Source organism: Borostomias antarcticus (genome assembly GCF_949987555.1).
Source record: "Borostomias antarcticus genome assembly, chromosome: 6".
In the NCBI taxonomy this organism is placed as follows: domain Eukaryota; kingdom Metazoa; phylum Chordata; class Actinopteri; order Stomiiformes; family Stomiidae; genus Borostomias; species Borostomias antarcticus.
The window spans coordinates 23953330-23970858 of NC_140239.1; the positions used below are offsets into that span (position 1 = coordinate 23953330).

Below are 17529 nucleotides of genomic sequence, written 5' to 3' on the forward strand. Positions count from 1 at the left end.
CAGGACACCTGGAGAGTGACAGCAAGAGAGGGCCCTTGAGAAAGTCCCATTATTATACAGCTTAAGTATCATTATTATACAGCTTCTACAAAGGCTCCAATTACAGTAAGTGATGTGTGAAGGCTGTTCCAGGGGTAACACAGGGAAGAGACTCCAGGGATCATCTGTTCCAGGCTGTTTGAAACAATGAGCTTACCTTACTTGGCCTGTGTACAGTAGCTGGGGCCTGCTATTGACTGACATCTGAGCGGCTGTAGCTCCGAGCTGCTGTGTTGTCTCTCAGCATTCTCCATCAGTCTGCTTTGATCAGGTTATCAAGTGTGATTGACAGGCTTTGGCAGCTGACGATGAAAGTGCCAACCTCTGTCCCTCCTTCTCTCTCCCCCACTCTCTCTCCCCCACTCTCTTGCCCTCAGGAAAGCGGAGATGGAGCTGAAAAGGAAGCAGGAAGAGGAGCAGAGGAAGAAGATGGAGGAGGAAGAGAGGAGGATTCAGGTGGGTGTCTCTGGCCTCCCACTGGGACTCCACTATGGATATCTGGCCAGTGTCTGCAGGGCTAGAAGGCCAGTCTGGCTCGGTGCCAAGCTCCACTTCCCCTGTTCCACTTCTGAAAGGTCGCTGGCAGGAGTGTCTCTCTCTCCTTTTTTATAAGCATTTCTCTCTCTCTCTCTCTCCCTCCCTCCCTCGCTACCCTCACTCCATCATGCTTTCCTCACTTTCTCTGGGTTTCCAAGGGTTATGTCATGCAGTGGGTTGTCCATCAGCTGCTGGAGAAGGGCTGCTCAGAGACTGACCTTCTGTCTCAAGCTTTTAGCACCAAGAAGAGAAGCCACCCCTCAGATGAAAGCCACTGGCCTACGGCCCAGAGCCCGGGGCAGGGATACTCCAACAGGCTCTCTGCTGTGGCTCTCTCTTAGTTTCTACAGTATTCATTCATGCCCTGAGTAAATATTCATGACTCGCTCTGCTGTTCCTTGAGGATTTTTACTGGAGGAAACCATCCGAGCCTCATTAAATATGTTTTTTTTATATTCGTTCTTCCTCCTTCAAAGGTCCTATTATTAGTCTCAACACGAAGCCTGGAAAAAAAAGAAAAAGAGCTACTCCCCTCAAATGAGTTTTGTCTTTCGCAGTCACTTTCTTTCTCAGCTTGTTGAATTGATGATACCGATATCTGCTCTTGTCAGCCTCTACTTTGTTATCTCCAGTAGAGTCAGTTGAGTCTGTGCTAGGCTAAGGTCCATGGACATGCCCTAGTTCAGGCTGCCTGTCCTGACCCTTGGGTGCTAATAGGGTGTTACCCCCAGGTGCCTTGGGTGCTAATAGGGCAGGCAGGCTTGCCGGGACTCACTGATGTCTCGCCCTGCCAAAGAGTAGACTCATTAGTGAGTCTAAGATCAGGCCCCCGTAGCACAGTCTGCCTCTCGAGGACAGAGGTGCTCTCAAAACCATTTGGATAGAGAGAAGGACACTAAGGAAGGTCAAGGCACTCAAAGGAAGAATAGCTGAATGTTCTGAACTTGCTATATTTAGTAGGTCTGAAAGATGTGGCCTTATTATGCACCATTTCTCTCATGCTCTAAAATTCTCTTTTTCCTCTTTGAATGAGAAGATTTGCTCTGTCCTCAAAACCGAGTTCCTTGTGCCCTTCATGAGTTTGGTGGGTCATGGTTGGGCAGGCAGGGAGTGACTTATGAAAGTGTGTGTGGACTACATTAGGACATGGTGTAGGCAAGAACATCAATCATACTGCTAGCTCCACACGCCTCCCTGACTCCTTCATTAGGCAGAGTAAAGAAATGCCCTCTGACCGAGAAGACACACTCCCTTAAGCAACAGCAGCCTACTGTATAACCTATTGTGAATGTCACGGGCATGCGTGTGTGTGTGTGTGTGTGTGTGTGTGTGTGTGTGTGTGCATGTGTGTGTGTGCGCGTGTGTGTGTGTGTGTAATATTCTCCGTATGTGCAGGCGGAGATGGAGCTACAGCTGGAGTCCGAGCGCGAGGAGGAGGTGGCCCGCTCGGCCATCCTGGAGCAGGAGAGAAGGGACAGGGAGCTGGCCATGAGGATCGCCCAGAGCGAGGCGGAGCTCATCCCCGAGGAGGGCCAGAACGACGCGGGCCTGCGCAGGTAACACGCTCTCCGCCTCCACGTACTTCCTCATTCGGAGCAGAGACCGGGAAAATGTGTGTCATGTACAGTACTTCATTCCAAGAAGGTTTGGAAGAGACCTGCCCTGCATCCGTGTGTAACCATGTCTCTTCTTTTCTTCTCCCAGTAACGGCACCTCAGGTGTTCCATCTTCCCCAGGGAGAGCTACGTAAGACCCAGAGATTTAACCCTTAATCTCAGCCCGACCTACCCTTGACCGCCACTCAACCATTACTACCCCTGCATGCTGTAGCAACCTGCCAGCTAAACCCAAACGTTAAACTCTTAACAAAGGCACACTCAGAAACGATAGTGGAACTCGATTCCGGCGTCATGGTTAAAGAGTATAGTTTTTCCAATCTCAGATATGCCTGGCCTGGGCTCATTCTCAGAAGCAGTCTGCCAGATTAAGATTTTCAGATTATTCTCCACGAGGACCTGATCTGTCCTTAAATCAAAGAAGCGGAGGGAAGGGAATCACCCATTCCTAGCAAGCAGACGAGAAGGAATCACCTTTCTCAGCTCCTGATCGGTCCATTTATTTTGTACTCAGTGCTCCGTTGTAATCCTATTATTCTCTCGTTTACAGTGCTGGTGGGACTCAAAAGCTCAAGAGCTTGACCATGTAGGTTATGTTTAAGCATCGCCTTCACAATCCTCTTGCTAGCACACCCTCACCAAGATCCTTGATTCAGTAGAGATACAGTAATACATGTGAAAGGTCACAGACCAGTTCATGTATTTTGGATACAAAATGATCTGCACTTTGGCTTCAATTACATACTATTGCACACTATTTTCTGTCAAGGTTGTAGTTGGTTGTATTGTAGTACTAATGTATGGTATGCCATAGCACTACAACTAGTGCTTGCCATCGAGAATGCAGCCCTGCACTCTCTCGCTTTATCACTGCACCTCTCCTCAAATGAACAGGACACTCCACTAACCTCAGGTTGGCCAATATAGTGAATTACAGATTCACTCAGTACTCAGTCTGCACTCTCTCCTCACCTTACATTGCACTCACTCTGCACTTGGAATGAACTTCAACACCATACGGTTTCTCTCCTTAGTCCTATTTCAACTTCGCCTCTTTCCTGGGTAACATGCTCTCTCATCATCAGATAATCAGAGACATGCTGTAACAGTACACCACAGAGCCTGTGCTAGTTTTGTAGCTATTAGAAATGAAGCAGGTTCACTGAGAATCTTCACACAAAGGCTCCTAACCGTCCTGATGTCCTGTTGCAAGCTCGCATTCTGTTTCTCCATCTGGCGCATCAGGTCACCTAATCCAGGAGATAAAAGTCAATTTATCATTAGTCGGCTAATTATAGAACTGTTTCATCCCTAAAACAACGGGAGTGAGTTTAATCAGCGGAGCCCCAGGGTCTGCACGCTGGGCTCTGACGGGCCGCGGCTGTGTCACACACGGAGGCTCAGACGGCATATGTCAGGCGACGGAGGGGGTCCCCCCAGCGAGTCACAAAATGGAACAGACCCCTGGAAAGAAGGATGATAATGAAGCAGCAGTGCAGTGGTCACGGAATCAGGGAGAGAGAGAGAGAGAGAGAGAGCGTGTTACCTTCTTGGTCACACACAAATATGTTTCTCCGTGACTCTACACCTCTTCTTCCTCTTCTTCCTCCACTTAAAAACTGATAGAGTAGCAAATGTATAAAAACAATGTTTTCTTTTTTGTTACTGCTTTTGACAGTGGCTCAGTAGTAACATTGACTGGCATTCTAACTCTTCTATGCTGGGATCACCGTGTTCTTTTAGGGACGAAATGGCCAAGGAAATGTCAGAGCTTCTGGCTAGGTGGGTAGATTGTTACCCCCTCCCCCCTCCCCCCAGAATGTTCCATGACTGAAATCTGTGACGATCTTCACCGTCTTTTCAAATCTCACGAAATACCTGTAATTGGGGATGAAAAAAATTTGATTTGTGAATCTGCATAATACTGTATATCAAGTTGTTCTTTAATTTGGGGGTAATTCTGTATAAATCTGCATAATAATGGAGATCTATCTCTTATTTTTTAATTCAGCATTTTCTAAATGTACTGGAACGTGATTACTAATGAGGGGCAACAACACGAGGAAAGAAGAAGAGCAAACCTTTCTGGGAACTTCTCTGATACCATGGCTAGAGCTGCTACACTGTAGTTAATAGTTAACAGCTCTTTAGCCTGTCACCTAGAGAGTGAGTGTGAAGGAGTTATGTTGCCCGGAGGCACCACACCACTTGATCTCCCGAGACACCATCACTCGCTCTGATGCTAATTGGCTCAGGTTTCCTCCCACTACACCTCAGACGCATGGCTGGGGATGTGTGGGCAGAAGGTGTCCCTCCTGCTGGCCCAAGGTTACCGACTCCATGTGTTTCTGGGAAACCTGGAATATAGCCTCCTTTGAGTGTTACTCCAGCCTGCCTAATGGAGAGGCTCAGTCAGCCAGTAGGATTAAAGAGTGGGAGGCCTTAGGTGTGGCGGACACTTGCTCCACAGTGTTCTATAAGGGGCAAATCCCAGTCATGGCTTAATTAGGCCTGTCAGCTGTGCCAGGCAGCAGAGAACAGGAGCCCCACTGATGGGGCCTGCAGCTGGAGACGAGAAGTATACTCTCACTGTCAAATTTACCGTTTATTTTATCAGAATGAGGGCCACTCTTTTTTTTCTTTCCAACATACTGTTGTAGAAAACACTGGCTTAGAAGCATGCATTTTCATGATACCATCTCCACCCCCTCAATGGCTCCATCTTGTGCCATCTTGTAAATCCATACAGTAGCTACCGTGACAAGCTTCATTGATTTCCTTAACTCTTCCCCCAAACAACAAATTAAATAGTCTCCTTCTCTGCCCAGAGGTGGAGTATGGATCCTCAGACGCCTGACCTCCATGTGGCTCTCCTCTCCAACCTGTGTGCCCCCCTGTGGTATGTTGTGGCATTGACCCCCACTCTCCTGCCTGTGTCTGTCCCCTACTAGAGGCCCACAGGTCCAGGCCACCAAGGCCGCCGCTGGCACCAAGAAGTACGAGCTGAGCAAGTGGAAGTACGCCGAGCTGAGGGACGCCATCAACACCTCCTGTGGTAAGAACCATGTTTCTACCCCTGCTTAAAACATTTTCACAAACTTTTTGCACTACTGCAGTTTAGAAGTGAATTGAATGTCACACTATATTGAAAACTCGAGTTAGCCATGATAGCATCAGGTGTGCTTGCTGTACTTTAATTTATTTATGCAAAGCGTAGCTTACTATTTTATCTGTTGATATCTGTTGAACATAACATTCTGTAAAAAAAAAAAAAACAACAGCACAAAAACATTTTAATGATGGATCTTAAGGACAATGCTCGTTTTTGACAACCTGGACCTTATTTACGACATATTATAAGACGTTTGACTCACCGAGATCACTTTGGTGTAGTTCGGAGGCATGTAGAAGAAATTTAAAATCCAGCGCGTAATGGTGGTGGTGGGGGCACCGAGAATGCAGTTTCTAAAAATCTATTTTCTGCCGCGAAACGGTTGTTTTCATCAATCGCTAGTTGTGCTTACATAGAGCGTAGGCCTGTTGTGGTTGTTCACATGCCTCTGTAATATGACCTGTAATATGATCTTTAGAAACGTCTTTCGAAACGAAATATCTTCCCCACTTGCTCCAGCACGCATGCGCACAATCGTTGCTCCAGCACGCTGTGCGCATGCGTGCTGGAGCAAGCGAGGAAGCTATTTCGTGTCTAAAGATGTTTCTAAAGATCATATTACAGAGGCATGTGAAAAACCACAACAGGCCTAAGCTCTATGTAAGCACAACTAGCGATTCATAAAGACAGATTGATAAAAACAACCGTTTCGCAGCAGAAAATAGATTTTTAGAAACTGCATTCTCAGTGCCCCCACCACCGCCATTACATGCATACTGGCTCGCGCTGGATTTTACATTTCTTCTACATGCCTCCGAACTACACCAACGTGATCTCGGTGAGTCAAACGTCAAAAACGAGCATTGTCCTTTAAGGCTGTTCCTCTTCTGGATACATCTTTTAGTACTCTCAAGGAGGCTGGAGCTGCTGCCTGTGAGGGCCAAGAGGTGGCCAGGAAATTAATGGGAAAGAAAAGCAGCCCTGCAGGCTGACCCACATGGTCACAAATACATGAGTAGTTTAACAGTTAACAGGCCAGGCATCCACCACCAGAAGAGACCAGGGCATGGCCAGAATACAGATGATGCTCTTCAGCCCCCCATCAACTCTGTCTAGGAGAGTCATTAAATACAAGGGGTGTAATGATATATCGTGCCACGAGATATCGTGGTATGCAAACGATGATGATATGCATCGCTGAGATGAAAAACGGTCTTGATATATATATATATATACATGGACAAAAGTATTGGAACACTTACACATTACACCTACAGGAGCTTTTATAACATCCCATTCTAAATTCATAGGCATTAATATGGAGTGGGTCCCCCATTTGCAGCTTCCACTCTTCTGGGAAGGCTTTCTACTAGATTCCGGTGTTTGTCTGTCTTTGACCATTCATCCAGAAGAGCATTTTTTAGGTCGGACACTGGTGTTGGATGAGAGAGCCTAGCGCATAATCTCTGTTCTAGTTCATACCAAAGGTGTTCAATGGGGTTGAGGTCAGGGTTCTGTGTGGGCCAGTCAAGTTTTTCCACAATAACCTCACCCACCCATGCCTTTGTGGACCTTGCTTTGTGCACTGGGGCACAGTCATGCTGGAACAGAAAAGGGCCTTCGCCAAACTGTTCCCACAAAGTCAGAAGCATAGAATTGTCCAAAATGTCTTCGTAAACTGAAGCATTAACATTCCTTCCCAACTAAGGGGCCTAGGCCAACCCCAGAAAAATAATCCCAGACCATTATCCCTCCTCCACCAAACCTTACAGTTGGCAAAATGCCGTCAGGCAGGTAACATATTCCTAGCATTCGCCAAACTCAGACTCGTGGGCATAGTCATGCTGGAACTGTAGACATTGCTCTTCCAGTAATCACACTGCTGTTTGTAGCTCTGTGCTGCTCTTCTCAAGTTCTCCATCAGTGTGTGTGTGCGTGACCTTGTTGTTGCTGGTAGTGGACATGCCGGTGGCCAGCCATCATGCTCTGTCTAAACCCATGTCTCTCCACTCACATTCACCTGCAGACATCGAGCTGTTGGCCGCCTGTCGAGAGGAGTTCCACCGCCGCCTCAAGGTCTACCACGCCTGGAAATCAAAGAACAAGAAACGCAACACGGACACCGAGCAGAGGGCTCCCAAATCTGTCACCGACTACGGTGAGGAATGCTCCTCGCTCCCACTGGAGGGTCTTTAACTATTCAGAAGCACTATAATGCCTCCACTTCTTTTAGAAAGTAATTTTGCAACTAGCGGCCCATTTCTCAATTCTGGTCCGGGTGTCACAGCGGGGAAGACGGCTCTTAGAGTGATTGTTCTACTGTTATACTGATACTGTAGGTGGCAGCATTTCAAATCTCTGGCCTGACCTCTCTTCATTGTTCTCTGAAGAGCCGCCTGCTCTGTCGGAAGCAAAATGGGTTCCTCAGCTCAATGCCGGCTCGGTCACATTTCCATATGCCACGCAGGGAGTCGCCATGACGACAAAGAGCTCTATCCGTCTGAGCGGAGCTCAGATGCATTTTATTGTGCCGGGTGTTTAGACTACTGATTCCACTAATCCAAACTCCTACACTCTTCTTCTTCCTTCTCACTGTATCTGTTCAAACCCTGACACACCAACAAAACGCACAATATGTGGAGGAAATGCTTTCTTATATACCGTTCTCTTGCAAAATGTAAAGAAATGTCTTCTTTGTTTTTTGCCTTTGAATTGCCCTCTAGTACCAGTACTTACCGATAATGCCTCTGATTCAAGCCCAGTGAGCACTTAGACACATGGAGGAAATCTGATGATAGATTATTATTATTATTATTAGTAGTAGTATTAGTAGTAGTAGTAGTAGTAGTAGTATTATTATGCCTCTATTATCCATGATGTTAGTGATGGGTGTTCAAATGGGTGGAAACATGATCTCTTTTCTAAAAAAATGTTTTTATTCCCTTATCTATAACTTATTTGTCTCGTCCACACTCTTTTGTACTTTTTCATGATACAGTACATGATAATTTTATCATGACTGAAATGGAATATTCACCAGCTCTAAATGTGTGTATGCATATTATATCATGTGATCATGTTTATGTATGTAATTTGGCATGTTTACTTCCAGGTCATCGTCCTCCTGTGAGACAAGCATGTAAGTGGTACTCCACTGTGTATCACCACTAACCGCAGAGATAAACCCCCGTATTAACCATGGGACATTGAGAATGATGTGTTGTTCTGTTTGGAAGACTTATCTCCCTAGTTTAATTACTTGCTGTCACTAAACCGAGTAGTGAGTTAATTTACAAAAGGACACTGATTCTGATAAGAGAGACATTCTACCAACATTTCAACAGTGAGATGTTTTTTTTCTCGGTGCCATACAGTGATGGACCTCAGACATTATTTATAGATATCTAATGTACAGTACGTGGATGGCAAATGAAGAGGCATTCAGGCAGATTTCATACAGCTTAAGGACTGCTATTATTGATACTAACGCAAATGTGATGTACTGTAGCAATGTTGAGCTGCAGGCTAAAAGCATCCAGGGCATTTAGTCTAAATCGTGTTTGGATTAGCAAGTCTACCTGCTGATTGAAAGAGAAGCACGCAGTTAGTCCTTAGTTGAGCAGGAAGTGAGAGAATTTGCCAGGCAGTCAGGCAGTAGCTGAAAGCCAGGTAAGTTGTTCATTGACAAGCAAAGTTGATATTGTAATTAACAAGCCCAAGTTGGGAGGTGTCACTTCAAGTGCATCTGTCAAGGAGTTCAGTTCAAAGTGTCATTCAAAAATCTCTCACTCCTGGTTGCTGCTTTTTGTCCCCTACCTAATGCAATCGAGTTTAATTAATTAATTTGACCCCTGTACGTGTGTGTGCATGCGGGCATTCATTCAAGCGTTTGTCTGTCCGTTACACATGTACCAGATCCCACCACCTGGGGGCGCTTGCCACAGTTCATTTTTTGTCTCGCCCCCGAGGGCCTGGAGGGGCTGGCCAGACAGGGATTACAATTTCTTGCTCTCTGTCTGGCTGGCTGTCGTCCGCACCATGGGCATGTGTTTGTTAAAATTTTTACCCAATCGTCCGCAACATGGGTGTATATTTGTTAAAGTTTTTAGCCAACCACATCACATTGGGCGGGTGAAGCCTCTAATTGCGCTTAAGATCAAGTTCAAACAGTATGTAACCACCTGAATAACACGAAGAAACCTAATACAAAGTTTGTAGGGCTTCCATTAAGAGTCTATAAGAGGCCGGCTTTGCAGCAGAAATATTGGTTGCGAATGCTGAGTGCAAATTACAGACAGAGCACAATAATGATATGAAATGTTAATGTTGCTTTGGGGGAGAGTGGTAGCTGTTAGTAGGCTACTCAGTGAAATTAATTTGCAGGGCTACAGATAGACGTGGTATTTGTTTGCTATGTCAAAAGTAGGCTACTATCTGAACTGTCGTTTCATGACGTTGGCTATGTATCAGCTTGTACACCTAGTAAAGCCCTATTTGCACAGGACTAGTATTACCTGGGAAGCCAGGCTCTGCATAACTGCTTTGGATTTAATGCGCAACATGACATTTTCGGTAGCAGTGCCATTTATATAGGCTATTGCTACAATTTAAAAGAGGAGATATTTTGCTTTCCAATGGTGTAAAATATGTTTTGCAACTCTCAATATTGACTGCCTGACTCACCGAAGTCAGCTATTATCCATATAGCCAAATCACCAAGTCACGTGTGTAAACTGTATTGCTGTTGCATCTCTGTGTTTCTGTATATTTGCGTCTGTAACTCTGTGTTTGGATTGCACTGCTGCCTATCTTGGCCAGGTCTCTCTTGAAAAAGAGATTTTTTAATCTCAATGAGAATTTTTTCCTGGTTAAATAAAGGCTAAATAAAAAAATTAAAAATATCCCTTGACTTGACGTGCCAAGCGCAAGCACTCTGGAGCTCTGTCAACGCCGTTGATGCTGTTTTCCTTTTGGGTGGTCCCTGTATAAAAAAAAAAACAATGCATAGGCCTACCTATTTAGTAAAATCATATGCAAACATGGTATTATTGATTTATCATTTCACCATTTGAGATTAGACAGCACTCTCCACCATCATCATTGACACCAATTTTTTTTTTTTTAATCATTTTGCGGTTAATTTTGATGATGTGAAGGTTAGTTTTACTATTTAGTTTTACTATTAAGCAATAATTTATATTGTCTTGGATTTTGCCTATTTCTTTGCTTGCAACTTGTTTACCCGAGGGTAACCCAGTATGTTACCCTGATGAATGGAGAACATGGAGTCGGGGGGACATCCGCCGTCTGTGGCAATGATGGGGTGAGACGTAATGGTCGATAGCCCTTGTTTTTCAGTAGATTTTGCTTTTTTTATAAAATACTATGCTTTGTGTCTCAGTAAAAGTATAGTATATTCTACTCAGGAGCCTGTCTACTTTCTAAACAATGTTCAGAACTGTTGGTGCTTGTTCTTAGACCCTGTAGGATGCATTGAACAGATTCTCTATGGCGGCAGACCGCTATACAGACAGCAGAGGGAGACATAGACTGTACAGTACTCCTTAAAGGAAACAAACTGTGTTGTGGACACATTTTAAATGACCAGTAGATTATCATATCACCTTATTGTATGGCCTTTTTTCATGTTTATTTCTTCTTTTTTAAACATTGTCGTTTTAATTCCATATTTTTTGTCCTACACAAAGTTATTTTTATATTAACTATTTTATAATCACTGATTTTAATTCACAACTTTTGAATAAATGCTTAGATTTCAGACCAAACAAAATATATGATGAGCCTATATGTTGGCTCTACAGATAAATCTGACTAGAAAAGCCCCCTCCACTTATACATTTAACACTGTACATGCTTCATGGGTGGGGGACGACAAGTTCACTGTGCACTTGTTTGTATAACCAAGCCATTTTGCTGACAGACTTTAACAAAGGTGCTGGGTTTGCCAAGGTGTTATATTTACAGTCAATGGCACAGTTTCTTTCTACTTTCACACCTTGTGGACATTTTTTGCGGGTGGCAGTGGAACTGTGAGTTTCTGAAGGCTGTGGTGGTTAAAGCTGCCCTGCTTCTCAAACAGGCTGAGGATACTGTATGCACCCAATGTCTTTCCCTGGTCCTGCTGTAAGATGCCTCCTTGAATTGCTTGGTTTACACTTCACTTTGCATAAATTATGCTAATTGTATTTTTTTTAATGTTTTGATACAATAATTCAAGCTCTTTAGCCAAACATGTGCCGTGCTTCTTGTAGTTCTGATTTGCTATCCCTTTGATCAGAACTTCTGTGATCTTTACTGACCCTCTTCTCCAGCTCGAGCTGCAACACACTCCCAGCCTTACTATTGGCTAAGGACTGTCTCATACTCTCTCTCTACAGCCCAGCAGAACCCAGCCCCGCCCATTCCGACCAGGCAGCACGAGGTGGCCATGAATAGGCAGCAACGCTACTTCCGCATCCCTTTCATCCGGCCTGGGGACCAGTACAAGGACCCCCAGAACAAGAAGAAGGGCTGGTGGTACGCCCACTTTGACGGGCCGTGGATCGCCCGGCAGATGGAACTGCACCCTGACAAGCACCCCATCCTACTGGTGGCAGGTCCGTGGTCCACAGATCCGCTCAGTGTGTCGTTTTTTTGGGGGGGTATAGAATTCTTACTCAAAGCTGGGAGGATCTCATAAGTGTTTATCCATCTAATTATATCCCACTAATGGCTGTTGGCTGGTCAGTATTCACTAATGACCTCCTGTGCTGTGCAGGGAAAGATGACATGGAGATGTGTGAGCTGAGCCTAGAAGAGACCGGCCTGACCAGGAAGAGGGGGGCGGAGATCCTGCCACGGCAGTTCGAGGAGATCTGGGAACGCTGTGGGGGGATCCAGTACCTACGCAGCGCCATCGAGACGCGGCAGGCACGCCCCACCTACGCCACCGCCATGCTACAGAGCCTCCTCAAGTAGAGCCCTGGCACTCGCCACGGGCCTCTCAACACAGTGAAGGGAAGAATGCTACTGGACCTAACACAGCGGGCATTCAGTGTTCTGACTGGGTGCACTCGAGTCATAAGAGAACTGCTATTAATGCATTGTCTTTTTTGTTGTTCATGTTGTTGGTCTTGCTGGCTTTGAATTGTCATGTCAGTTAACTTTTGGCGGGAGGGTTGGGGCAGGGCAATTTGCAGTGAACCCTATGCAGAGGAATCATGGTGAATAATTACATGCAGTTGTGTTTGTCAAGCAAATGCAATGTTTTTTTCTTTAATATTTTTGCAAATGTATCTACGAGGCCTTAAATACTACTCAACAGGGTAAATTGCTGAAAGTAGGACATGTTTCAAAGCTGCCTCCCCAAAAATAAGTTGTGATATTATTAAATCATAGACGTTTATAATGATGCATTCCTGATTACACTGAAGGCTTGTTGTTGTGTCTGCAGTCTTAACAGCTTGTTGATAATTCCACTCATACTTAAACTTGCTGTTTACATTGTTTTCATGTAGTTTTTACAGGACAATACTTGCACAAAGAGTTGTTGGATCTCCCACTTCTCTCATGTGTGGCAGTATTACATGAGTGTCAGGTTCTCCAATGATAATTTCCAGTAACTGCACACAAAATTAGTTTCCAATTATGATATTTGATAATACTGTAACATTTTTTTTACCTCTGTCTTTCGAACCGAATGTAATTTTGAGTTTGTTGATTTTCTCCTTTTTGTTTGTGTCTTATTCAATAATGTGACTTGATGTTAATGAGAGAGGTAAAGAAAGAACGATTCCCTGTTGTCAACCTATTACTTGTGCGTCAACCTATTACTTAAATGCCACTTGGGTTTTCAAATTATTCACACAATGTTATGTTTCAAAAGTTATGAACAAAATGTCAAAAATGTGTATTAATCAACCTTAATTATGAAGTGAAATTCTCGACTACCAGTTCTAGATAATATAGAATTCACAGGAGTCTTGCTGTCAGACAGATATGTTTGAGAGCCGAGGTGAACTGTGAATAAATGACAAGCTGGTTGGGGTAAGACATAAGCTTATTCTCCACAGCACACGGTTATCTTCCCTTGAGGGAAATCATCTCATTTGACATTAGACACAGTACATGATATTTTATATAAGTGTATGATACAAAGAGAGTGTAATGTTTCTACTGGAATGTACACATTTATTTTCAAAGAGAAATCTTTCTACTCCAAGGGTTTGTGCACTTGCATCTGTTTGATTTGGACAGTTCTTTGTGTGCTCTAAAATTAAGCAATAATTTAGTCACACACACAGCTAAGAGGAGAGGGGCTTCCTTTGTCATAAACGGCGACATTCAGAGACAATCTCCAGTGAGAGAACTATTCTTTTCAGGTAATTGAGGGATAGTTGTGAGGTTGTTTTCTATGCTTTTCTTCCCCTTTGATGCTCTGGTTGTTCGAGTGTGAAATCTATCCACTCATGTTGTCTTCAGTTAAGTCCTAACTATTTATTTATGTATGACTTTAATACCAGACCAGAGTGTGATGTAGGTCTACTACTGGGGGGATGTTCTGGAATAACGTGTACTGTACAACAAAGACTGGATTTGATATGCTCTGTATCTCAACACACTACAATCATTCCTTGTATACTGCCTTTTCGCTGTCACTTTTCTAATGCTGATCTCTAACAGATGAAATAAACACATTCCATGTTTCACTCAGTCTTGTCCTCCTCCCACTGATGGCACCTGTATTATTCAGTGTGACGTTTCCAACAGCAACAGATGAACCAACCGTTTGGTGTGAGAATTGACATAATACACAGTAGTTTGACAACAGCATTAGCACACACGTACACACAACAAGGTCATAATGTCTATGATACTGAACACAAAATGGGCCGTGTGTATGATGTCACACACCCATTGTGATAGAAGCACCTTGTTGTGATAGAAAACATTTGTCAACGTTTGACATCTTAGAAACATACTGTATTCCAACCTGTTCACCTACCACAACAAATTATCGCCACATACAGTATGTACAGTAGAAAAGCAAGGAGCTGTTCAGGGAGAATTTACATCAACAATATTGCAAAATAATCAGCTTAGTTATCCACAATACCTGCATCCTTTTTTATCCACAGATGACAGTGACAGGATATGGATGTCCATCGTTTGTCCAAAGATATGGATGTCCACAAAGCCTCTTTCCCTTTGAAATGCAGGCTCTGCTGTGGGATGTTTCCTGGCTGTCATCACTTATTAGTTAGCAGGTCTTTGTCTGTGCCGCCACATAGTTCATGACTGGACTTCTCTGTTAGATAATGGCTGCTGTGTGGGTCCTTTGTTCTATTAGAAACTGCCGTACCTGAGCACAGAGGAACAAAGAGGTATGAGGCCAAACTCGATTATCTCCATGTTCTTTAGGTTTTACTATATAATAACAATTACCATAATTTAAATGTTTCTTGGATTTTGCTTAAAGGAGTAGCAAAGGGGAAAATCATGTTTTTGGAATTATTTTTCACGGTGCCCACCCACATCCATTGTATGACCAAAACGGTGGTAGAGCAATTATCAGACTTTCTCAAAAGTGCTAGTTTTGTCAACTTTTTGATCTGAACCATTGTATATGATCATAAGTAACCTTAAAACAGGGCTAAACATGATTTTCCCCTTTACTACTCCTTTAATTCTTTGCTTGCAACTTGCAACCATCTATGTTTTAATCAATTTGACATAACATCTCTTTGGAGAACCTACAGTATTGCTCCTGTGGTACACAATCACATAAAGCACTTAAGTTTTCCTTCTGAGCTGTGTGTGACTGAGGTGAATGAAGAGCCACCACCCCCCAACAATAGAGTGGCCAGTGACACAGACCTGGAAAGAGACTAATCCAGACTAATCACCTAATGACAAAGCCTGTGTTCAGAGGGCAAGATTGGCTTATGCTTGCACAAACAGGCTTGATAATCAGTCTCCTACTTGCTGGAAAACCAGGGATAAGCAGTTGGAGGCTGCCTGCTTTTAGGAGGTTAGACTTTCTCTGTGTTTAGTTCTGTCTGTGTATAAGTCTGTTGTGGATCCACATATTTCTCTAAGCCAATTTGAGCCACAGCCGTGAACTGCAGAGGGCTCAACCAGTGGTCAAGCAATTTCAGAGAATAGCAATAATGTTATGAGATGGTTAGATCTTGTCCATTCTTTTGAGTGAACTGGATTTTCCATTATTCTCTTGAAAATAAAGACTTTCAATCAAATGACCTTGTCAATAGACCATACCTCGTAGCATTCACTGACGTCATTCAGTCGTCTATCTCCGTAACTTCATAGGGAGAGTGTCTCTTCCAGGGTGTCTATGGGGCATGAAAAGGTGAAATCAGACAGAAACGATCAGCACATAGAAGCTTTCCAAATTAAATGAAAACGAAAAGAGCAAACAAAGGAGCAGAGGAGAAAGCCATTACAATACTATACTTTATTCCGAGGGGAAAATCACACAGGGTGAAGCCTGACGAGATATTTCTGTAGACACATTAGGAGGTTCTATAGCACAGAACACACAGTAGAGAACAGCTAGAAACATGTGAGAGAGTTTACTGAGGTGCCAAAGACAAAGCATAGGCAATATTCACATTTCTCCTTTGGGCTGATATTCAACAGGTTAATTGACATTTGAATTGTTTTTTCAGATAGCCCTATCAGTGCCAATTTCATTGGTAGAAGACCAAATTGCTATTATTGCTCATTTACTGTTTTTTTGCTTCCCTCTGGAATATGTAGAGGTGGGTCGTATGCCCACCTCCCTTGTTCTCTGTAAAGCGCATTGTGTTGCCTCTGGGTATGAAATGCGCTATACAAATAAAGCTTTGATTGATTTGATTTACCTTCAGGCCCAGACATTTTAAATTGTCCACAATATGATTACTGGGACATACAGTATATGCTAGTAGCTAATGTAGGGATGTATGATATTAAAAGTGTTGTTTATTGTTGTTTCTGTTTACTGAGTGTCTGGCTGGTCAGTAAACTAGCTGGATTAGACATGAGGGTCTTTGTTCATGAGAATTAGTAAATCCAGGCCTGTGAATGGGTTCCTGCTACGGAATGAAGCCCCAGCAATACCAAAACCAGAAGAAAATCTGCCCCAACAATTACACTTAACTGGATCAGGAAGCGGACAAAGTTGACATTTCAACCTTTTGCTTAAACACGGTGGTGCTGTATTTACATGTAGGGGGAATAACACATGTAGGTACAGTAGATCATTGTGGGAGATTTTCAAGTTTCAACCTCGACTTCATAGAACCGGTTCTGTGCTAATGCCAGTCCACTGATGGATTTTTGTTATTTGGACTAGGACTAATAAAAAGGTATTAGGAGAAAAGATCTGGATCTACCCTTTCTTGACATACTTTACTGAAGAACTAAAAACATTTCAGATGTTCCATTAGCAGTTTCTAAGGTGAATAGCTCTACAGTAATTGGATTTAAAATGACACCTTCCCTTAGAGAATCGGCATGAGACAGGACCACAAGCTTGGAGCTTATATTAAAATGGCATCACCTTACTCAAACTTCTGTTAGGGATTCCCTGGCCTCTCAATGTGTTTTTAGCTTTCAAAGCTGTGTGGCTTTGTTCAAAACAAGAAGTGTGGCTTTGTTCAAAACAAGAAGGGTTAGCAAGTGATGAAAGAGGAATGAATAAACTAATGTACAGATAAATGTTTCTATCATATAAAACGTGTGTGTGTGTGTGTGTGTGTGTGTGTGTGTGTGTGTGTGTGTGTGTGTGTGTGTGTGTGTGTGTGTGTGTGTATGCACACATGGTAAATGGTAAATGGACTGGACTTGTATAGCTGGGAATCAAACCGACATCTCTGAGGTCATTGGACAACATGCTTGCTTGAGCCACAGCTGCCCTAATACAGTAGTGTGGTGTACCATGTTCTGTAGTTGGAGTAAGTGGCCGTCTGTGATTTATATGGTAATAGAATGCCACTGCTTTCATTGAAACATGAATGCCACCACTAAAAGAAATCAAAGAAACACATTCTACAATGAAACTGGTGAGAGAGACATGAGCACTTCATGAGCAGTTGTCAGATAGTAATTAAGAATAAGAATGATTAAAAATATTAGCATAAATAGTAAACTCTAATAGACTGAATTAAATCCATAATACAGCTATTACTCACTTCCTTCCACATACAGTAGGTCTACCTATTA

At 43.4% G+C, this 17529-nt stretch overlaps 1 protein-coding gene across 5 annotated transcripts in view; it reads left to right on the top strand.

Moving 5' to 3' along the window:
- Nucleotides 1–14012, top strand: part of LOC311310359 (unconventional myosin-VI-like) — a 61746-nt gene extending 47734 nt beyond the window's left edge. The window contains exons 27-36 of one of the 5 annotated variants that reach the window (XM_084439818.1): nucleotides 417–495; nucleotides 1972–2132; nucleotides 2281–2322; nucleotides 2743–2778; nucleotides 3936–3974; nucleotides 5144–5247; nucleotides 7331–7462; nucleotides 8417–8443; nucleotides 11703–11921; nucleotides 12083–14012. In XM_084439818.1, coding sequence (XP_084295944.1) covers nucleotides 417–495; nucleotides 1972–2132; nucleotides 2281–2322; nucleotides 2743–2778; nucleotides 3936–3974; nucleotides 5144–5247; nucleotides 7331–7462; nucleotides 8417–8443; nucleotides 11703–11921; nucleotides 12083–12282 — 1039 coding nt within the window. In that variant the 3' untranslated portion in view covers nucleotides 12283–14012. The remainder of the gene's footprint in view (nucleotides 1–416; nucleotides 496–1971; nucleotides 2133–2280; nucleotides 2323–2742; nucleotides 2779–3935; nucleotides 3975–5143; nucleotides 5248–7330; nucleotides 7463–8416; nucleotides 8444–11702; nucleotides 11922–12082) is intronic. The other 4 variants (XM_084439819.1, XM_084439820.1, XM_084439821.1 and 1 more) reach the window with 4 other exon arrangements.
- Nucleotides 14013–17529: the final 3517 nt, after the last annotated feature.